General features: G+C 48.6%; 1 protein-coding gene across 2 annotated transcripts in view; it reads left to right on the top strand.

The window, feature by feature from the left end:
- Window positions 1-22,777, top strand: part of LOC147102142 (caspase-1-like) — a 47,030-nt gene extending 24,253 nt beyond the window's left edge. For both annotated transcript variants that reach the window (XM_085964393.1, XM_085964391.1), the window contains exons 4-9: window positions 5,617-5,729; window positions 11,214-11,390; window positions 13,982-14,216; window positions 16,058-16,186; window positions 17,618-17,727; window positions 19,632-22,777. In XM_085964393.1, coding sequence (XP_085820519.1) covers window positions 5,617-5,729; window positions 11,214-11,390; window positions 13,982-14,216; window positions 16,058-16,186; window positions 17,618-17,727; window positions 19,632-19,724 — 857 coding nt within the window. In that variant the 3' untranslated portion in view covers window positions 19,725-22,777. The remainder of the gene's footprint in view (window positions 1-5,616; window positions 5,730-11,213; window positions 11,391-13,981; window positions 14,217-16,057; window positions 16,187-17,617; window positions 17,728-19,631) is intronic.
- Window positions 22,778-23,273: the final 496 nt, after the last annotated feature.

Here is a 23,273-nt window from a genome sequence, read left to right as displayed (position 1 = left end):
GACCTGTCCCGTAGCCAGTCACTCCCAGGCAATGACCTGTCCAACAACCAATCACTCCCAGGCCATGACCTGTCCAACAGCCAGTCACTCCCAGGCCATGACCTGTCCAGTAGCCAGTCACTCCCAGGCCATGACCTGTCCAGTAGCCAGTCACTCCCAGGCAATGACCTGTCCAACAGCCAGTCACTCCCAGGCCATGACCTGTCCAACAGCCAGTCACTCCCAGGCCATGACCTGTCCAACAGCCAGTCACTCCCAGGCCATGACCTGTCCAACAGCCAGTCACTCCCAGGCCATGACCTGTCCAACAGCCAGTCACTCCCAGGCCATGACCTGTCCAACAGCCAGTCACTCCCAGGCCATGACCTGTCCAGTAGCCAGTCACCCCCAGGCCATGACCTGTCCAGTAGCCAGTCACTCCCAGGCCATGACCTGTCCAGTAGCCAGTCATTCCCAGGCCATGACCTGTCCAACAGCCAGTCACTCCCAGGCCATGACCTGTCCCGTAGCCAGTCACTCCCAGGCAATGACCTGTCCAACAACCAATCACTCCCAGGCCATGACCTGTCCAACAGCCAGTCACTCCCAGGCCATGACATGTCCAACAGCCAGTCACTCCCAGGCCATGACCTGTCCAGTAGCCTGTCACTCCCAGGCCATGACCTGTCCAACAGCCAGTCACTCCCAGGCCACGACCTGTCCAGTAGCCAGTCACTCCCAGGCCATGACCTGTCCAACAGCCAGTCACTCCCAGGCCATGACCTGTCCAGTAGCCAGTCACTCCCAGGCCATGACCTGTCCAACAGCCAGTCACTCCCAGGCCATGACCTGTCCAGTAGCCAGTCACTCCCAGGCCATGACCTGTCCAGTAGCCAGTCACTCCCAGGCCATGACCTGTCCAGTAGCCAGTCACTCCCAGGCCATGACCTGTCCAGTAGCCAGTCACTCCCAGGCCATGACCTGTCCAGTAGCCAGTCACTCCCAGGTCATGACCTGCCCAGTAGCCAGTCACTCCCAGGCCATGACCTGTCCAGTAGCCAGTCACTCCCAGGCCATGACCTGTCCAGCAGCCTGTCACTCCCAGGCCATGACCTGTCCAGTAGCCACATCCCCAGGCCATGACCTGTCCAACAGCCAGTCGCTCCCAGGCCATGACCTGTCCAACAGCCAGTCACTCCCAGGCCATGACCTGTCCAACAGCCAGTCACTCCCAGGCCATGACCTGTCCAGTAGCCAGTCACTCCCAGGCCATGACCTGTCCAGTAGCCAGTCACTCCCAGGCCATGACCTGTCCAACAGCCAGTCACTCCCAGGCCATGACCTGTCCAACAGCCAGTCACTCCCAGGCCATGAACTGTCCAGTAGCCAGTCACTCCCAGGCCATGACCTGTCCAACAGCCAGTCACTCCCAGGCCATGACCTGTCCAGTAGCCAGTCACTCCCAGGCCATGGCCTGTCCAACAGCCAGTCACTCCCAGGCCATGACCTGTCCAGTAGCCAGTCACTCCCAGGCCATGACCTGTCCAGTAGCCAGTCACTCCCAGGCCATGACCTGTCCAACAGCCAGTCACTCCCAGGCCATGACCTGTCCAGTAGCCAGGCACTCCCAGGCCATGACCTGTCCAGTAGCCAGTCACTCCCAGGCCATGGCCTGTCCAACAGCCAGTCACTCCCAGGCCATGACCTGTCCAGTAGCCAGTCACTCCCAGGCCATGGCCTGTCCAACAGCCAGTCACTCCCAGGCCATGACCTGTCCAACAGCCAGTCACTCCCAGGCCATGACCTGTCCAACAGCCAATCACTCCCAGGCCATGACCTGTCCAACAGCCAGTCACTCCCAGGCCATGACCTGTCCAGTAGCCAGTCACTCCCAGGCCATGACCTGTCCAGTAGCCAGTCACTCCCAGGCAATGACCTGTCCAACAGCCAGTCACTCCCAGGCCATGACCTGTCCAACAGCCAGTCACTCCCAGGCCATGACCTGTCCAACAGCCAGTCACTCCCAGGCCATGACCTATCCAACAGCCAGTCACTCCCAGGCCATGACCTGTCCAACAGCCAGTCACTCCCAGGCCATGACCTGTCCAGTAGCCAGTCACCCCCACGCCATGACCTGTCCAGTAGCCAGTCACTCCCAGGCCATGACCTGTCCAGTAGCCAGTCACTCCCAGGCCATGACCTGTCCAACAGCCAGTCACTCCCAGGCCATGACCTGTCCCGTAGCCAGTCACTCCCAGGCAATGACCTGTCCAACAACCAATCACTCCCAGGCCATGACCTGTCCAACAGCCAGTCACTCCCAGGCCATGACATGTCCAACAGCCAGTCACTCCCAGGCCATGACCTGTCCAGTAGCCAGTCACTCCCAGGCCATGACCTGTCCAGTAGCCAGTCACTCCCAGGCCATGACCTGTCCAGTAGCCAGTCACTCCCAGGCCATGACCTGTCCAGTAGCCAGTCACTCCCAGGTCATGACCTGCCCAGTAGCCAGTCACTCCCAGGCCATGACCTGTCCAGTAGCCAGTCACTCCCAGGCCATGACCTGTCCAGCAGCCTGTCACTCCCAGGCCATGACCTGTCCAGTAGCCACATCCCCAGGCCATGACCTGTCCAACAGCCAGTCGCTCCCAGGCCATGACCTGTCCAACAGCCAGTCACTCCCAGGCCATGACCTGTCCAACAGCCAGTCACTCCCAGGCCATGACCTGTCCAGTAGCCAGTCACTCCCAGGCCATGACCTGTCCAGTAGCCAGTCACTCCCAGGCCATGACCTGTCCAACAGCCAGTCACTCCCAGGCCATGACCTGTCCAACAGCCAGTCACTCCCAGGCCATGAACTGTCCAGTAGCCAGTCACTCCCAGGCCATGACCTGTCCAACAGCCAGTCACTCCCAGGCCATGACCTGTCCAGTAGCCAGTCACTCCCAGGCCATGGCCTGTCCAACAGCCAGTCACTCCCAGGCCATGACCTGTCCAGTAGCCAGTCACTCCCAGGCCATGACCTGTCCAGTAGCCAGTCACTCCCAGGCCATGACCTGTCCAACAGCCAGTCACTCCCAGGCCATGACCTGTCCAGTAGCCAGGCACTCCCAGGCCATGACCTGTCCAGTAGCCAGTCACTCCCAGGCCATGGCCTGTCCAACAGCCAGTCACTCCCAGGCCATGACCTGTCCAGTAGCCAGTCACTCCCAGGCCATGGCCTGTCCAACAGCCAGTCACTCCCAGGCCATGACCTGTCCAACAGCCAGTCACTCCCAGGCCATGACCTGTCCAACAGCCAATTACTCCCAGGCCATGACCTGTCCAACAGCCAGTCACTCCCAGGCCATGACCTGTCCAGTAGCCAGTCACTCCCAGGGCATGACCTGTCCAGTAGCCAGTCACTCCCAGGCAATGACCTGTCCAACAGCCAGTCACTCCCAGGCCATGACCTGTCCAACAGCCAGTCACTCCCAGGCCATGACCTGTCCAACAGCCAGTCACTCCCAGGCCATGACCTGTCCAGTAGCCAGTCACTCCCAGGCCATGACCTGTCCAACAGCCAGTCACTCCCAGGCCATGACCTGTCCCGTAGCCAGTCACTCCCAGGCAATGACCTGTCCAACAACCAATCACTCCCAGGCCATGACCTGTCCAACAGCCAGTCACTCCCAGGCCATGACATGTCCAACAGCCAGTCACTCCCAGGCCATGACCTGTCCAGTAGCCTGTCACTCCCAGGCCATGACCTGTCCAACAGCCAGTCACTCCCAGGCCACGACCTGTCCAGTAGCCAGTCACTCCCAGGCCATGACCTGTCCAACAGCCAGTCACTCCCAGGCCATGACCTGTCCAGTAGCCAGTCACTCCCAGGCCATGACCTGTCCAGTAGCCAGTCACTCCCAGGCCATGACCTGTCCAGTAGCCAGTCACTCCCAGGTCATGACCTGCCCAGTAGCCAGTCACTCCCAGGCCATGACCTGTCCAGTAGCCAGTCACTCCCAGGCCATGACCTGTCCAGCAGCCTGTCACTCCCAGGCCATGGCCTGTCCAACAGCCAGTCACTCCCAGGCCATGACCTGTCCAGTAGCCTGTCACTCCCAGGCCATGACCTGTCCAGTAGCCACATCCCCAGGCCATGACCTGTCCAACAGCCAGTCGCTCCCAGGCCATGACCTGTCCAACAGCCAGTCACTCCCAGGCCATGACCTGTCCAACAGCCAGTCACTCCCAGGCCATGACCTGTCCAGTAGCCAGTCACTCCCAGGCCATGACCTGTCCAGTAGCCAGTCACTCCCAGGCCATGACCTGTCCAGTAGCCAGTCACTCCCAGGCCATGACCTGTCCAGTAGCCAGTCACTCCCAGGCCATGACCTGTCCAGTAGCCAGTCATTCCCAGGCCATGACCTGTCCAACAGCCAGTCACTCCCAGGCCATTACCTGTCCAACAGCCAGTCACTCCCAGGCCATGACCTGTCCAGTAGCCAGTCACTCCCAGGCCATGACCTGTCCAGTAGCCAGTCACTCCCAGGCCATGACCTGTCCAACAGCCAGTCATTCCCAGGCCATGACCTCTCCAGTAGCCAGTCACTCCCAGGCCATGACCTGTCCAGTAGCCAGTCACTCCCAGGCCATGACCTGTCCAGTAGCCAGTCACTCCCAGGCCATGACCTGTCCAGTAGCCAGTCACTCCCAGGCCATGACCTGTCCAGTAGCCAGTCACTCCCAGGCCATGACCTGTCCAGTAGCCAGTTACTCCCAGGCCATGACCTGTCCATTAGCCAGTCACTCCCAGGCCATGACCTGTCCAGTAGCCAGTCACTCCCAGGTCATGACCTGTCCAGTAGCCAGTCACTCCCAGGCCATGACCTGTCCAGCAGCCAGTCACTCCCAGGCCATGACCTGTCCAGTAGCCTGTCACTCCCAGGCCATGGCCTGTCCAACAGCCAGTCACTCCCAGGCCATGACCTGTCCAGTAGCCTGTCACTCCCAGGCCATGACCTGTCCAGTAGCCCCATCCCCAGGCCATGACCTGTCCAACAGCCAGTCACTCCCAGGCCATGACCTGTCCAGTAGCCAGCCACTCCCAGGCCATGACCAGTCCAGCAGCCAGTCACTCCCAGGGATGTTCCACAAAAGTCAATCTACTCTGGTCCTCTCCAGCTGTTGATCTCTCCTAGTGCATGCCCATTGCAGTTGCTTGTCTTTCCCAGGCATCATCATTATTTCGCTCCACCTCATTGCAGCAAGTTCTCTCCAAACTGCAGCATCCTTTGCTGCACCCAGTTGTAAACCCCCTCTACACGAGGCTGAATTTCTCCTTCCAAGCATTGCATGTATTTTATTGGTTTATGGCCATTAGCGAGATAAAGCACTCACTTGTGTAAGTTGTCTTGGATCACTTGTGTAAGTTACACAACTGTGAGTGAGGCACAGCACATTATGTATTGGTGTGTAACCTGCCATGATGTCCATAGGTGGATATCTTATTACAGGATCTGTAGGTGTTGCATATGCAGTACTGATATTAAGATGTTTCATTTGTAAACATTTTTTAATGGGTCAGAGTGTATGTGTGCTTCCTGTTTGTAAGTTGTAGTAAAATAGAATCGCTTATTCCATTTCTTTGCTCTACAGATGTTGGATCAGCTGTCCCACCCACTTCCACTCCACCAGCACCTGTGTCTGGCGAGTGGATAACTCCAAGTACACAGCAACAGTACGATGAGATTTCCCAGAAAACGAGCGAGGTATTGTACTGACATAAGAACATAAGAATTAGGAGCCGGAGTAGGCCACACGTCCCCTTGAGCCTGCTCCGCCATTCAATAAGATCATGATTATCGACTTCAACTCCACTTTCCTGCACTATCCCCATATCCCTTGATTCCCTTAATATCCTGAGCTAGTGTAATGTTGCAGACAGTGAGGTACACTCGATGCTGAATGTGCTGGAACTGAATACTGCAGCCCATTACAGTTCGAGGATTGGCTTCTGAGGTTAATGAAAAACAAAAAGCATTCGGACCCAGTTCTGTTTAATGTTTAGGGTAAATCCCCCTAGTACAGTAACATTAAAGCATCACATGGCACTGGCTTGCATTGTCCCTTTAGAATCATAGGCCTAGAAATTGGGTTGGGGCGCCAAAGTGGCGGCAAAGGCGCCTGAGCGCAGGATTTAGCGCAGCGTTCGAGGCTTTAGCGATCGTCAAATATTCAGTTTCATTGCCCCTAGAGGGAGACGGAGCGAGGCTCGAGGCGCTCCACGTCCCTCTTAGGGCGCTGAAACTGAATATCGCAGCGCAACGTGCCGCAGCGCCACACGCTGCGGCACGGCACGCTGCGGTACTGCAGGCCTTCCTCCCATTGTTAAGGGGGAGGGGCCTGCAACAGCGCGATCCCCGCTCGCGAGTGCCGGCAAACGAGCCCGGCACCAAGGAGAAGTGCCGGGCTCTCGGGAAACAGCTGGCAATGCCGCGGGGGGTGGTCAGGAGGCCGGGGACGGAGGTGCTGACAGGTGGCCGCCGAAAAAGGCGGCCGCCCCGCACCTCCACCTTAACTTGCGCCGCTGCCGGCACAGCAAGGCCCCGTGAACCGGGCGCGGGTAGCGAACGGCGCAACTGCGGCGTTCGCTACCAAATATCGCGAATGGGGCGCTGCGCACACCGATGACGTCATCGGTGGCGGCGCAGCGCAAATGGCTAACGCCACCATTAGCGCCCCTGCTGAATATCGCGGGAGGCGCAGCCAGTGGCGCTACAGCCACTGACTGCCTCTTTAGGCGCTAACAGGTGGCGCTACTCACCCAATTTTTCCCCCATAGAGTTTCCACACAGAAGAAGCCATTAGCCCCATCTTGCCTATGCTGGTACTAGCTTCAGGTCAGAACTATCTACCCTAATCCCATTTTACTGCTTTTTTCCTCATGCCCTTTCATATTTTTCTTCTTGTGTTTAGTTAATAACTTAAATACCTTGTTTAACATTGCAGGCTATAACATATTTAGAAAAGATAGAGAGGGAAAAAGGGGAAGTGGAGTAGCTGTACTTATTAGAGATAGCATAATGGCAGTAGAAAAAAGTAACGCAGCTATCGGTAAGACAGAAATAGAATCCATGTGGATAGAGATAAGCGATAAAAAAAGATCAATCACACTGATAGGCATAGTCTACAGACCATCTAATAGCGGAAGGGAGGTGGAGGAAGAAATATGCAAACAAATTAGGGAAATGAGTAAAAAACATAGACTAATAATCATGGGGGATTTTGACTACCCCAATATTAATTGGCCAGAAGAGGTAGATAAAGGGGTAAGGGAATGGAGTTCCTACAAAGTGTACAGGGCTCCTTTCTAACCCAGTATGTAAGAAGCCCAACAAGGGAGGCTTCGCTACAGGATCTGGTAATGGGGAATAAACCAGAGCAGATAAGAGAATCACAGAATCACAGAAACCCCACAGTGCAGATAGAGGCCATTTCGGCCCATCGAGCCTGCACCGACACATATCCCACCCGATCCCCGTAACCCCTACACCAACACATATCCCACCTTATCCCCGTAACCCCACGTATTTAATCCCCCTAACACTAAGGGTTAATTTATCATAGCCAATCAACCTAACCTGCACATCTTTGGACTGTGGGAGGAAACCGGAGCACCCGGAGGAAACCCACGCAAACACGGGGAGAATGTGCAAACTCCACACAGACAGTCGCCCGAGGCCGGATTTGAACCCGGGTCCCTGGCGCTGTGAGGCAACAGTGCTAACCACTATGCCACTGTGCTGCCCCAGTGAAGTGAAAGATGGGAACCATCTAGGAAATAGTGAGCATAATGTAATACGGCTTAGCAAAGAGATCTGGGAGTACAAATACACAAATCACTAAAAGTTGCGATGCAGATCAATAAGGCCTAAACAAAAGCAAACCAAGCACTAAGGTTTATTTCTAGAGGGATAGAATTGAAAAGTAGATAAGTTATGCTAAACATGTATCAAACCTTGGTTAGACCACAGTTGGAGTACTGTGTACAGTTCTGGTCGTCATATTATAAAAAGGATATAGAGGCACTGGAGAGGGTGCAAGCATGCTTTACAAGGATGATACCAGAATTGCGAGGTTATACCTATCAGAAAAGAATGAATAGGCTGGGTCTCTTTTCTCATGAAAAGAGAAGGCTGAGGGGTGACCTAATAAAAGTCTTTAAAATTATGAAAGATTTTGATAGAGTAGGCGCATAGAGAGTGTTTCCACTTGTGGAGAAGAGCAAAACTAGAGGCCATCAATATAAGATAGTCACCAAAAAATCAAATAGGGAATTCAGAAGAAACTTCTTTACCCAGAGAGTGGTGAGTATGTGGAACTCGCAACCACAGGGAGTGGTTATGGTGAATAGTATTCAGGAGAAGCTAGCTAAGCATATGAGGGAGAAGGGAATAGAGGGTTATGTTGATGAGGAAGGGTGGGAGGAGGCTCGAGTGGAGCATAAACACAGGCATGGACTGGTTGGGCCGAATGGCCTGTTTCTGTGTTGTATATTCTATGTAATTCTATGTAATTTGGTTTCAGTAGTCCGTTGTGGTAATATAGTCCATGGTCTAATACCCTTTGTGTGAAAAGGCTTCTTTGTTCCTCCCCTTTCTGCTTCTAGTACTAATCCTAAATTTATGCCCTCTGGTTATCAATTCGCCAACCAGTGGAAATAATCGTGCCTATTTACCCTCTAAAACTGTTTATTACTTTTGAATACTTTTTCTAGGTCTTCCTTAACCTCTATTCCAGTGAATACAACCTAGTTTTTCAAATCTCTCATTATAACTATGCCCTCTCATCTATAATATCACCCGAGTGAATCGACATTGCACCTTTTTTGTAACTCCAACATCCTTTCTATAAAGCAATGTCCAAAACTGCGCACAGTACTCAATTTGTGGCTTAACCAACGTTTTGTACAGATACATAATCATTTTCTTGCTTATATTGAGTGCGCATGTATATAAAACCCAGAATTCCATTCACCTTTTAATGTTTTTTCTTCATGTGATCCAGCTTTCAAAAATCTGTCTAACCTTTGAAGCTTTGTCTGTATAAAGTGTGTCTCAGTTTATTTTCAATGGTTTACTAAATATATCTAGGTTTGACAGAGGTTTGAATAGCTACCAACATTGACTGGCTGGGTTCACATAGGGAGAATGATTACTTGGCAGGTACCAGATGGTGACTGGTGCCCATGGAGCCACAGAAAATGTGTGTGTTAGTAGAAATGCGTTGGCCAGCTCCTTATCTGGGAAGTCCATTGTATCTCAAAGCAGACCTTGGATGGTTTGTTCAGTGGCTTTATCTATGCTGCAGGTGGCTTGTGTGTTGCTCACCAGAAGGTCTCATGTTTGGCTCCTGACTTTTGCTGAGTTAACTGATTTCAATCAGAGAAGCAATAGGAAGGATGCAGTAGGCCTCAGTGCCTTTGGACTGCCAGAGGGAAAATAATAAAGGATTCCCAATTATTATCCAGTGACCCTTGCTGGAAATTGCCTATTTGTGGATGTTGAGTGAAGACAGGTTGGGCTGAGCTATGTTGCCTCCCGCAGTTGAATATCCTCCCAACACATGAAGGATGGCCATTTAGTTGATGTACTGAAGGGCAGTAGATGTATATCCCAGCAAGGTGTCAACTACTATGGAAGAAAATGGAAATAAAAATAAATATTGTGGGTCATGCCCACATACTTGTAGAGCTGACGCCCCATCACCCAGAGACCCACATACCTGCCCATAGTCACCATATGGCTGCATAGGTTTAGACAGGAGCAAAATTCAGCTCCTCACAATATTTGATCGATAAAAATAGTAACCTCACTCTGCTGTTAGGATATTGGCTTCTCTGCTCAGAGTTCAGTCTGTGGCTTAGAGTCAACAAAGCCATGACCCCACCCATCCCAGAGCCCTCAGTAGGGTTAACCCACACAGAAAAGGACCTATGATTTGTGTCACGCAAGGTGAGAAATGAAACTTGCCATTGAGCTATTGATAGGCTGCCTCAGTATGTGAATCCTTGGATAGAGTCTTTGCTACCTAATTTGAAAGTCCTGTCCATTTGGTGAAGGATGTCTTGTGGGAGACTAAGTATTGTGGCTGAAATGCGCCTCAGCTATTCATAAGTGTGCCTCTTCCCGTGTCTTACTAATGGATGTGTGTATCTGTGCACAACCTAAGTCCAGAAAGGGCTGTATGAGATGTACACATTCACTCCTCTAGAAGGCAGCCATAGGCACCGTCTCAGTTTCACCCGGTGCACTGACAACCTGCTCATTTCTCGTGCCTAAAAGCAGACTGTAGGCTGAATGCAGACTGCAGCTCAAGGTCTTTCAGATGGTACCTGGATTTCAGCCTTTTCAACCAAAGCCAATTATTAAGCACCTGAGATACACATAACCCATACACCACACACAACCTATATACCACACTAAGCAGAACAGACATAGAATGATTTGTGGCTATTGAGGCAGAAAGTGTACGAGCACTTAAAACAAAATGGATGAGTATTTGAAAAGGAAAACCATAAAAGGAGATGGGGAAAGGGCAGGAAATGGGATTAGAATAGATAGCTCTAGTTGAAAATCTAGCACCAACACAAGTACCTTCTTCTGTGCTGTAATTTCTGTGATTCTATGAGACACAAAAGACTTATAAATACACAGAACAGTGCAGAGAACTAATCCGTTGTTCTCTGTCCAGATGACTTTATATAGAGCATTGTACAGCTTTGATCCTTCTGATTTTGAACTTTTTCTTGGTATATCCAAGAGGAAATCCTGTAACTGCACACTCGGATAATGTGACTGGATTTGTTCCATGTTTGGGATATGTGGCTGGATAGGTTCAGTGTTTGGGATGTGTGGGTTGTTTGGTTGGGTGTTTGGATGTATGACTTGATTGGGTGTTTGCAGTGTGAGCCTGCATTGGTTGGGTGTTTGAGATGTGTGTCTTGTTTGGTTGGGTGTTTAAGATGTATTGTTGGATTGGTTGGGTGTTTGGGATGTGTGACTGAATTGGTTTGATCCTTGAGGTGCGTGACTGGATTGGTTAGATGCTCGATACATGTGACTGGTTGGTTCAGTATCTGGGATTTGTGGTTGGATTCAATGGATGCTTGGGGTGTGCGACTGGATTCTCATGTCTATGAGTAATTTAATACTATTAAGGTCCCAAAATCACAGCTGTAACTTTTCTTCTAGGTATATAAGATGTTGCCGAGCACCAACAGGAAGCGCCTGGCCCTGCTGATTAACAACATTGAGTTTGATAATCCTAAAATGGTGAGGCGAGGTGCAGAGGTGGATGAAGTTCAAATGCAGAAACTGCTGGAAGGCTTTGGATACCAAGTGAAGAAGCACAATAATTTATCAGCAGAGGTAACGCTCTTGGTTAATGTCTGGAATGTTCTGTCCGACTCAACGTTCACAGTAAATCTCCCTCCGTATTTGACTTGACTGCATTCCCCAATGTACGTACTTTCCTTCCCTCAAAGCCTCCCCCTATATGCCAGAAAAGCCCTTTTCAGTTGTCCTGTGATAGACTGTTGAATTGTGGATTTGATGCCTTTACCTGCTCAGGATTCATTATTTTATTTGTTCGCTCACATTGTGTTGAGTTACATTATGGTTTAGAGAGTCACAAGACAAACCAATGAGGAAGGGGCTGTTGATAAACCCTTCTATGCCCCACAGAATAAATTTTAAAATTCTTAAATGAGTGAAATGCGCCACAGAATCCACACTATCACACTAGTTCCATCCCAGATATTGAGGACTCTGCAAACCCACAGTCCGGTACCCTTGAGCAAAGACACTTGATGCCATGCAGCAAAAATTATTCCATCACAGTCGGTGATACTTGATTCCACAAACCAAATATAATTGGCAAATTTTATCTGTGACCAAATATGACGTTGGAAAGTCTAGTCCAAGACCTACCAGCAGATTCACCTGTTAAGAATGTAGTTTGTGGAGAGAGGGTTACAGAGCTAACAGCCCCGGTGGATGGACCTCAATTCACAAGGGTGCTGATGCCAATCATGGCCTTCATGGCATCCCGAGAGCATGATCCGAATTTGTGGTGTAATATAGAGGGCTGAAATCTGTGGATTTTGTAAGGAGTGTTGTAATATGTGGGTAGAACAAATGAAGGACAGAGACACCAGTTGCTAGTTCATGAGCTTGCTTTACTAGGCCAGAGCAAACTGAGCATGCTCATACTAAATCATGTGACAAACCATGTGATAATACATTACAAGTGTGGTATCTTCAAGAGTACAATTTTGAGCAGCATTTACACCAAAATTGACAGAGTTTGTAGAATTCACTCAGAATCTCCCACTCAACAGAAAATAATTGTATAGCTACCAGACGTCTCCACAGCCTCTCCAGTTCCTCCTTCTGGTAGTGAAGATACAACGGGATTAATGCATGTGCTATGACAGCAACAGAAAGGTCCCACGTTCTGGAGTGTTATCAGTGATGTTATTCTTTTTGAACTTCGATCCACAGAGAATGGTCAAAAAATGTTACAGCCTATCATTTGTATCACAAGAAGCTGCGTATATAACCTGTGCTTCAGTGACTGGCGATGTAAAGCCTCTTTCCAGAGGTGATTTAGGACCTTACCCAGATAGTGCAGAGCTGGTGCTCTATAGCATTCATACATGTTACAGATAAGTTCCACAGCAGGAGACAGAAATATAATTAAAATTTACCTGAGACCATTGGAACCGACAGCTGCAACTGTATCAGTAATACCAGACATACGGTTTTTCACCAAACCGCAGCAGCCCAGTCTGCTGACAGTTATTAGTCAGGTGATCTCCCTTAAACCAGCCTATTTTCAGCAGAAGAGTACATATGATGGCTAAATTGAGACCCTGTCCTACAGAGCATCAATATGTTAACTCATGGCCAACCATATATGTAGCTGGAGACGAGCACTTCTTTGAGGAACATCCCCTAATTTTCTTCTTCTTCTTAGGCAGTCCCTCGGAACCAAGGATGACTTGCTTCCACACTAAAAATGAGTTCGCAGGTGACTGATGAGTCCAATGCGGGACCTACAGTCTCTGTCACAGGTAGGGCAGACGGTGGTTGAAGGGGTGGGTGGGTGGGGTGCTTGGGTTGACGTGCGCGCCGCTTGCTCCCGGCGAAGAGACTCGAGGTGTTCGGGGCCTTCCCGGATGCTTCTCCTCCACTTTGTGGGGTCTTGGGCCAGGGATTCCCAGGTGCCGGTGGGGATGTTGCACTTTTTCAGGGAGGCTTTGAGGGTGTCCTTGAAGCGTTTCCTCTGCCCACCTGGGGCTCTCTTGCCGTGCCGGAGCTCCGAGCAGAGCGCTTGTTTTGGGAGTCTCAAATCGGGCATGCGGACAATGTGGCCCGTCCATCGGAGCTGATTGAGCGTGGTTAAAGCTTCGATGCTGGGGATGTTGGCCTGAGCGAGAAAACTGACGTTGGTGCGCCTATCCTGCCAATGGATTTGCAGGATCTTGCGTAGGCAGCATTTTTCAGACTTTGGGTAATTAAGCACTCAATACACTCACTGCATAAACATTTGCTGCATAAACTTGTACCTTCCAGTAGACTCATTGACTGTAATAGACATCATCCTTCTATCATGAAAAACTGTATTACATAGAATCCTGTTGCCCAGATACAGAGCAAATGTGATCCATGCTATAGACTCACTATTGGCACACAATGTAGAACCGGGTTACACCTGCACTTCCTCTACCCAAAGTCCTGATGGAGTTCCGTATGGCGCAGTGGCTTACGGTACAGTTCGTGCTCTGTAATAGTCGTATTTATGAATTGAATGGGTGCTCAGAGGTTCGGTAACTCTTAGTTAGTATCACATTTGTTTTAAATGAAGAACGTATTTTTATTAGAAGTAGGACCCAGTGGATTTCAGAATGCATCAGTCCTGTTCTAAAAGTATTAATGTACCATAAATTGTGTTTCAGGAGATGGAGACAGCACTGACTGCATTTTCAAAACGAGAGGAGCACATGCAGTCTGACAGCACTTTTGTGGTTCTCATGTCTCATGGGCTCCGAGATAAAATCTGTGGCAAACATCACAATGAGAACAGGGAAGATACTTTTCACATCGACAAAGCCTTCAACATTTTAAACAACAAGAACTGCGGAGGGCTGAGAGGAAAACCCAAAGCCATCATCATCCAGGCCTGTCGCGGAAGTGAGTGTCCCTCTAAAACTCTTTTAATGATCTGCTCAGACACCCATGTGTATTAAACGGAATAGCAGAGCTGGTGTGTAAGATAGAGAAGAGCAGAAAGTATATGATAAAGAATAGCAGCTCCTAAGTATATTATAGAGAATAGCGGCCTTTTTGTATAGTATAAATAATAGATCCTATGTATAGTATAGGGGGTAGCAGAACCTCTATACATTAAAGAGAGAAGCAGCTCCTGGGTATATTGGAGAATAGCCTATGCATATTATAGGAATTAGCAGGCCCTATGAATATTATGTTATAGGGAATATATGTACATTATGGGGAATAGCAGGCCCTGTGTATATTCCAGGGAATAACAGCCCCTGTATTTATTATGCAGGATAGCAACTCCTGTCTATATTATAGGAAATAACAGACCAGATGGGTTATTTCGACCAAAAAATGAAAACAGGCACTAAATGGGTGCTGTGCTAATAGGACTCACCTGTTTGAAAGTCTGGATTTGAAAACTAGAAACCTGCAGGTTTAGCACTCGAGTAGTGAGTAGACACAATTTTCGTGGAGCAGTGTATGTGGGCTCCTCGCACCCACTGCCACTGTGTGGAGTGCACTGGCTAGCACACAGCAGCACGTTGCAGGATGGCTCAGGGACCGAGTGAGAGGGCACACAGGTTCTCGGACGCGGCACTGGAGGTCCTGGTCCAGAGGAGGAGGGATGTCCTGTACCCGCAGGGGGGAAGGAGTCCACCTCGCCCTCCTCTCCCTCTCTCCTGCAGCAGCTGGTGCTGCTCTGCCTGGCCTCCTGTCCTCCTCCCATTCCTCATCCAGACTAAAGGGGCCCCTCGCAAGATGCCAATGACCAAGCACTCCCTTTCTTCTGGTGACTCCTATAAGGTGGAGTAGCACAGCACTTACTCTTTTAAGGTGAAGTCCTCAGAGAATGTCTGGAATAAATGTTGCTCGAGTGTGTATATTCTACAGAATAACAGCTACAGGGGCTATTATAGACAGTAACGGCTCCTGTGTATATATCAAGAGAAGTGCCGGGCTCACGGAGCGCAGCCAGCACTCCGCGGGGTGGCTGGTCAGGAGGCCGGGGACGGCAATGGGGGCCCAGCACCGCCTTTAATTAGCACCGCCCCGGCCGCAGGTAGGCCCCCTGACCCCGTCAGACATAGTGTCTGGCGGTAAGTCAGGGGGCGCTCCCAAAGATCGCGGCCAGGGCACTGCGCTAACGGTTACCACCGCCGCTAACCTCCTGCTGAATTTCACGGGAGGCATTGGCAGTGCCGCACTCAGGGGCGCTAAGAAACTAGCACCCAACGGGAGGCGCAAAGCAACCGAATATTTCCCCCTAGATCTTTTGTTAAATTTTATACCCTTAGATTTGTTGAAATTGTCAGTGAGTGACAGAATAAAATTTAATTCCAGATTTTCATGATAATCCAGAGATAAGCTTGAAATCCCGGTGCTTCATTACTTTCCGTACCAGATAACAATCACAGAACTGATCTCCAAGGCCGCAAATGATTCCCATTGATGACAGCGGCCACTTTGCATTGACTGTCAATTAGAATTTCACTGCTGTTAACCACAGACTAAAATTGTTCAAAACTATTGCTTGCTTTGCAAATAATCCACCATCCATCTTCATACTTAGACAAAGACTAGGGAAGGTAGTCAGTCGATTAAAATTATCAAGAGTGTTGCTCGTGATCTGGTGTCTTTTTGTAAACAACTTGACTGATAGGAAGAATATCAATGCCAATCAGCCATAAATTGTGTGCTGTGCGATTGCAGTGGGTTAACACCCTTCAGTAATTTGTGTTGTTTCTTTGCAGGTAACCTTGGCCACGCCTATGTCAGTGATTCTGCAACACCTGAGCCCCACACTGATTATGAAGAAGAGGGCCCTTTTTACCAAGTACACAAAGAAAGTGATTTCATCTGTTTCTGCTCCACCACCCCAGGTAATTAACCTCAGACCAGCATGAACAAGCTCTGCTTCTCAACAGCATTGCCGACAGCTCATTTCAGGGAATAGTTTAATGTGTTGCAGTCATTAACAGAGACAGTAGCAATCCGAGAGAGATGGCAGAGACCTGAGAGGGACGGCGAGGATCCAAGAGGAATGATAGAGATCCGAGAGATTGTCTCTGTCCAAGGCCTGAGATCTCATGTCCATTCGTGACATGTCTTAATTTACAGCTGTGGTAAACCACTGTTTGTATTCCACTGTGTACATGCCTGGACATGCCTCGGCTGACTCCTCCCACAAGTCCTAGTATAAAGGTGACTGCTCCCCAGCCCCTTTGTATTTCTGGACCGGTCGACCACTCGAGGCAGACCTTCATTCTTTTGTTAATAAAAGCCTTTAGTTACTCTCTTAACTCTCAGTCTTTTATGAGTAATTGATAGCGCATAAACAGCAGTTTTCAAGAGTGAAAGGGGCCTGTTACACGGAGAGAAAAGGAAGAGAGAAGGCCCATACTTTAGTGCTAAAGCCGTGGTAATGACATTATACTGAGGTCCCCTTCTGTCCTCTCAAGTGAACGTAAAAGATTCCATGGCACTACTCGAAAGAGAGCAGGAGAGTTCTCCCCGGTGTCCTGGCCAATATTTCTCTCTCAACCAACATCACTAAAACAGATTATCTGGACTTGAGCACATAATCTCAGCTGACACTCCAGTGCAGTACTGAGGGAGTGCTGTACTGTCAGGGGGCTATCTTTCGGAAGAGATATTAAACCAAAATCTTTTCTGCCTACTCATGGCACTTTAATTGGTCATTTATCTCATTGCTGTTTTGTGGGAGCTTGCTGTGCGCAAATTGGCTGCCACGTTTCCTACATTACAACAGTGACTACACTAAAAGCACTTAATTAGCTGTAAAACGCTTTGGTATGTCTTAAGGTTGTGAAAGGTGCTATATAAATGCAAGTCTTTATTTTTTTATGGGATGGAGCTGTTTAGTATTGATTATAATTTTAAAGTGATAGCCTGGGAGTTTTGTTTAATTGTTTTTAGAGATCAGAAAGAAATTTCAAATATGTTTAATCCTAGAGTGTTATCTGTTATCTTCCTTAGGAGACTGAATACGTTGGGAAAGTGCTTGACATTGCAAATTGTATCAGGTATATCAGAAGGACCAGGCTGGAGGGCCTTGTCTCATTTAGCACTATTGGATATTCTTATGTCAGGGGTTGGGAGTGTACCAGTCTAGCAGCAAACAGCGTGATTTTATATCTACAGGATCAACAGGCTCACCAATAATCTGAACAATAGGGTAGAAGGTGGCACGATTCAGGGGCCTGTTGAATGATGTGGCTGCTTTCCCTCTTATGGGTGACAGGAATCCTCCTTTCATTACCCACTAACGCTGTCAACCTTTTGCTTTGCAGACAACGTATCCCTTAGACATGTCCAAAAGGGAAGCATATTCATCGAGAACTTGATCGATGTAATGCGGCAAAACGCATCGAAATATGATGTCGAGGAGCTTTTCTTCAAGGTAGGAAAGTGAGAATATCTATTGCAGGGACTGAAGGGATTATTATGGGATGGGAAGTGGTCCCCCTATGCCATGCACCATTCCCTGCCCTAGAGGGCGAGCGGGCATGTACCAGCTTCATGGGCTCTGTCCATGCGGCTGTCTAATCACCTACCAGGAGGTAGATAAGAGTGGGAAAGGTGGCTTGTTCTCTGGTTTCCCCTTCCTTATGGGGTGTGCCTGGACTCGCCTCAGCACCCCTCACCCCATCTCCCCCACCACCACATTGTAGAGACAGGGAGATCACTTTGGGAAGAAAAACCATATGAACCGGCAACCCACCACTCCCTGTAGCAACATGCTCCCTGCCCAAACCATACTGAATACCAGACAAAGATATCTCCAAAGTCCAATATTCAAACCTACACTATCTCCAGAGTCCAGTATTCAAATATGATCCTTCCAGAATCCAACACTGGAATCTTAATGCTGGAAGTAGCTGGTTAATGATGAAATAATCCGGCTTATTGTGAGGCATCACATGGCTTTAGGAGGTAAGGAAAGTTAGTATTTCACTCTTTAGGTTGTTTCTGTGTTCCATCAATGACTAACTGATCATGGGCGGACTGGCTAGATGGGAAATTGGGAGATTTCCTGAGTGCCCCCAGGAATGGTTCCATAGCGCTGTATTTTCCGTGAGAATCCTGAAAGATCCCGCAACCTTTCATAGGAGCCAATCCGTCCATGACAGCGATGCTGCCTGTCTATAACTGTGTGTTATATGGAATTTTACTACAACAAACCAGCTGTGCAGTGAGTGACAGCTTCAGTGAAACAAGTGGATCGTCCATGACACCACATGATTATAATGGCTTTCATATGACATTATAAAAATGGCTAACTACCCTTAGTGTTCAAAATATTTCAAAAATATTGAAATTTGCTCATAAATATTGATGTCTGGGAGATCCACACAGAACAACTTATTGTGGAATCCCTCACATGTTGTCTGGTCTTCCTCCCAGTAAACTAAAAATGTAGTTCCATTCTCATTCTACATCCACCTTTAGTTTTTTTTAATTTGTTTTTATGAGATGTGGGCATCGCTGGCAAGGCCAGCATTTATTGCCCATCCCTAATTGCCCTTGAGAAGGTGGTGGTGAGCCACCTTCTTGAACCGCTGAAGTCCGTGTGGTGATGGTACTCCCACAGTGCTGTTAGGGTGGGAGTTCCAGGATTTTGACCCAGCGACAATGAAGGAACGGCGATATACTTCTAAGTCAGGATGGTGTGTGACTTGGAGGGGAACTTGGAGGTGGTGGTGTTCCCATGCGCCTGCTGCCCTTGTCCTTCTAGGTGGAAGAGGTCGTGGGTTTGGGAGGTGCTGCCGAAGAAGCCTTGGCGAGTTGCTGCAGTGCATCTTGTAGATGGTACACACTGCAGCCACAGTACGCCGGTGGTGGAGGGAGTGGTTGTTTAAGATGGTAGAGGGGGTGCCAATCAAGCAGGCTGCTTTGTCCTGGATGGTGTCGAGCTTCTTGTTTTACGTTAATGAACAGTGGAACACTTAAACAGCAACGTTACTGTGGAGTGAGGGCGAGCAATAGGAGAAGTGCAGGAGTGGGGGAGTATGAGGAAAAGGGAATGTGAATCAAAGAATGGAGGAATGTGAGCAATCAGGACTAAAAGTTATTTTTTTTAATAAAAGATGGGGGGAAATGTGCAGCAGAGTTACTATAAGGAATGGGGAAGTGTTGGGAATGGGGACTATGTTGTGGTGCCACGCTGGGCTGTAGGGAAGCCCAGTTCGTGTTGTGGTTCCTTTTGATAAAATGGGCACCATTGCCAGGTTAGCTGGCTCTGCTAGGAACTGTTGCTGTAAGTCTCAGTTGGTAACTGGACCTGTGTGGCTTTTCCCCTTTCAGGTCCAACAGTCATTCCAGGAATTTACCAGACAGCTGCCTGTGAAGGAGAGAGGCACACTGATGAAGAAGTTTTACCTGTTTCCTGGCATTTGACACATCGATTCCCAGAAGCAAAACTCCACATCTAACCCCAAACCCAGCAGCAGAATTACAGAGAGCTCCAAGAAATCGAAATGCCCTTCAGATCAGTCACTTCCGCAGCAGAACATTTAGCATGTTTGAAGAATTATTTTTTAAAGCATTCCTTGGGGTGGGGTTGTGATGGAGAAGGGAGGTTATACTTTGCCAAACAAGCTGAAAATGATAAATGGTCTCTAAGGATACCATTTGATTATATCAACTCTTTTTACATCTCGCGAAAGTAATTAGTGCTTTTATTTGCTTTGCTAGAGAATTACAGTGTTACTTCACAAAATCTCAAACAGGGCCACGGTGTCATTCCATGCGATTCCCTGTCGCACACATCGCTGTCCAGACTATCAAATCTGCTGCTCTACTCAACAGACTCGAGAGAAAATCTACTATTTGGGAGTTTGCTTTGTTCCTAAGTCCATCTAAACTCAGGGCAAAGCTCATCCATCTAACCTCTGCTGTTACACCATACCTGAGTGAACAGGTTATCTCCTCGCAGGAGGTACCAGCTTTAAAACTATCTTGCTGCAGTTATACAGGGTATTGGCGAGGCCACACCTGGAATACTGCGTGCAGTTTTGGTTTCCATATTTAAGAAAAGATATACTTGCTCTCGAGGTGGTTCAGAGAAGGTTCACTCAGTTGATTCCAGAGATGGGGGGGTTGACGTATGAGGAAAGGTTGAGTAGGTTGGGACTCTACTCATTGGAGCTCAGAAGAATGAGAGGCGATCTTATCGAAACATATAAGATTGTGAGGGGGCTTGATCGGGTGGATGCGGTGAGGATGTTTCCACTGATGGGTGAGATTAGAACTAGGGGGCATAATCTTAGAATAAGGGGCTGCCCTTTCAAAACTGAGATGAGGAGAAACTTCTTCACTCAGAGGGTAGTAAATCTATGGAATTTGCTACCCCAGAGAGCTGTGGAAGCTGCGACATTAAATAAATTTAAAATGGAGATAGACATTTTCCTAGCAGATAAGGGAATTAGGGGTTACGGGGAGAGGGCAGGGAAGTGGACGTGAGTCTAGATTCAGATCAGCCATGATCCTATTGAATGGCGGAGCAGGCCCGAGGGGCCGTATGGCCTACTCCTGCTCCTATTTCTTATGTTCTTATGACTGACTTTTTTGAGGAGATTTGTCCTTTTTTTTTGGTTTCTTAGTATTTTTTCTTGGAACTGGACGTTTATTTGTTCCCTCTTGTTAGCTTTCAACTTTTACTGCTACCATTCAGGACACTTTGCCTGACTCATTGTGCTGCCTGCGTCATTCCCCCCCACCCCCCCTCTTTGGACATTAGCCATCTCCTGCCACCTTTCAGCACAAAACGCAACCAAAAATGCCCAGTTTCAAACTTTACTGCCAGCAGGAAATGCAGGGGCTACTTTAAGATGCGGCACAAGCACATTTCTGTTCCTACCCAGGAAATCCCAACCTCTGCACTTCCAGTGCATCATAGGAACAGGAGTAGGCCATTCAGCAACTCAGGCCTGCTCCGCTATTCAATTGGCTAAGGAAGCCCTTAGATGGGGTGCAATGAAGGTTCACTAGGCTGATTCCTGGATTGAGAGGGCTGTTCTGTGAGGAGAGATTGAGTAGAATGGGCCTATTTTTTTGGAGTTTAGAAGAATAGGTGACCTCATTAAAACCTAAAAAATTCTTAAGAGGGCTGGGCAGGGTAGATGCTGAGAGGCTTTTTGCCCTGGCTGGAGAATCTAGAACTAGGGGTTCACAGTCTCAGGATAAGGGGTCGGCCATTTAGGACTGAGAGGAATTTCTTCACTGAGGGTTGTGAATCTTTGGAATTCTCTACCCCAGAGGGCTGTGGATGCTCAGTCGGTGAGTATATTCGAGACTGAGATCGATAGATCTTTGTGCACTGAGGGACTCAAGGGATATTGGGATAGGCCGAAAAAGTGGAGTTGATGTATAAGATCAGCCATGATCATATTGAATGGCGGAGCAGGCTCGAGGGGCCGTATGGCCTACTGCTGCTCCTATTTCTTATGTTCAATTAGTTTATGCTGGTCTGTACCTGAACTCCATTTACCCGCCTTAGTTCCATTTCCCTTGATACCCTTACCGAACAAAAACACATCACTCAGTCTTGAAAGCTCCAATTGACCCGGCATCCACAGTCTTTTGGGGGAGAGAATTCCAGACTTTTACTACCTTTGTGTGGAAAAAGTGCTTCCTGATTTCCATCCTAAATGGCCTAGCTCTGATTTTAAGGTTATGTCTCCTCATTCTTGTTCTCCCCACCAGAGGAAAGAGTTTCTCCAAATCTACCCTATCGAATCCTTTTAACATTTGAAACACCTCGATCACATCACCCCTCAATCTCCTATACTCAAGGAAATGCAAGCCATTTTCTGCAACCTGACCTCATGATTTAACCCTCAAGTCATTCTGGTGAATCTGCACTGCACACCCTCCAAGGCCAATCTATCCTTCCTGAGGTGCGGTGCCCAGAACTGAATACAGTGCTCCAGACCAAGGTCAGGCCAAGGCTCTGTACAACATGCAAATTGCAATGCAAGTGCATGACCAACATTTAACTGAGGGCACAGCACAAACCCTGGGGCGATCTCTTCTGCGCCCACAACGGAATGCCAGCCCTTTAGTTCCATGGTTTTTCAGGCGGGGGAAGTAGAGCTGGGGCATCAATGCCAGAGTTTGCCAACAGTGGGCAGTCACTGCCAGACTTTGCCAGTATGTGTGTGTGTAGTCACTCGTGCAGTGAGGTCGGCCACTGCCTGGTTGCTGAGGTGAGTCTGTGTTTTGCATTGCTGCCCTGCACTGAAGGCCCCATTCCCCTTTTATACTGCTCAGTGAGATTAACTCATTCTGTTGGAAATCTTTCATCCTAAATTGTTGTATCCAGCAGGTGCAGTATTATAGACCCAACTGAATGTTGAAAAGCCCCGTACGGTAATTCAATCACTATTGCTACAGAAATGCTTTTTTAATGGTTCTGCTTTTTAATAAATTCAGATGTTATTACAATTTCATTAAGTGCGGTGTGGGTTATTTGAATTGTTTTAATGTTAATGCTGTTCGAGAAGGTTCAGAAATCTGTCAACAAGCATCAATCTTAGGAACACGGGAGCAGGAGGAGGCCACTCAGCCCCTCGAGCCTGCTACGCCATTCAATGTGATCATGGCTGACCTACGACCTGACTCCATATACCCGCCTTTGGCCCATATCCCTTAATACCTTTGGTTAACAGAAATCTATCAATCTTAAAATTAACAATTGATCTAGCATTAATTGCTGTTTGCAGAAGAGAGTTACAAACTTCTACCACCCTTTGTGTGTAGAAGTGTTTCCTAATTTCACTCCTGAAAGGTCTGGCTCTCATTTTTAGACAATGCCCCCTAGTCCTAGACTCCCCGACCAGTGGAAACAGTTTCTCTCTGTCGATCCTATCTGTTCCCCTTAATACATTGAAGACTTCGATCAGATCACCCCTTAACCTTCTAAATTCTAGGGAATACAACCGTAAT

This window comes from Somniosus microcephalus, chromosome 22, assembly GCF_052327205.1.
Source record: "Somniosus microcephalus isolate GS21.2 chromosome 22, FLI_Smic_1.0, whole genome shotgun sequence".
NCBI lineage: Eukaryota > Metazoa > Chordata > Chondrichthyes > Squaliformes > Somniosidae > Somniosus > Somniosus microcephalus.
The sequence above is the reverse complement of the archived record's forward strand: the minus strand, read 5'-3'. Positions and strand labels throughout refer to the sequence as shown.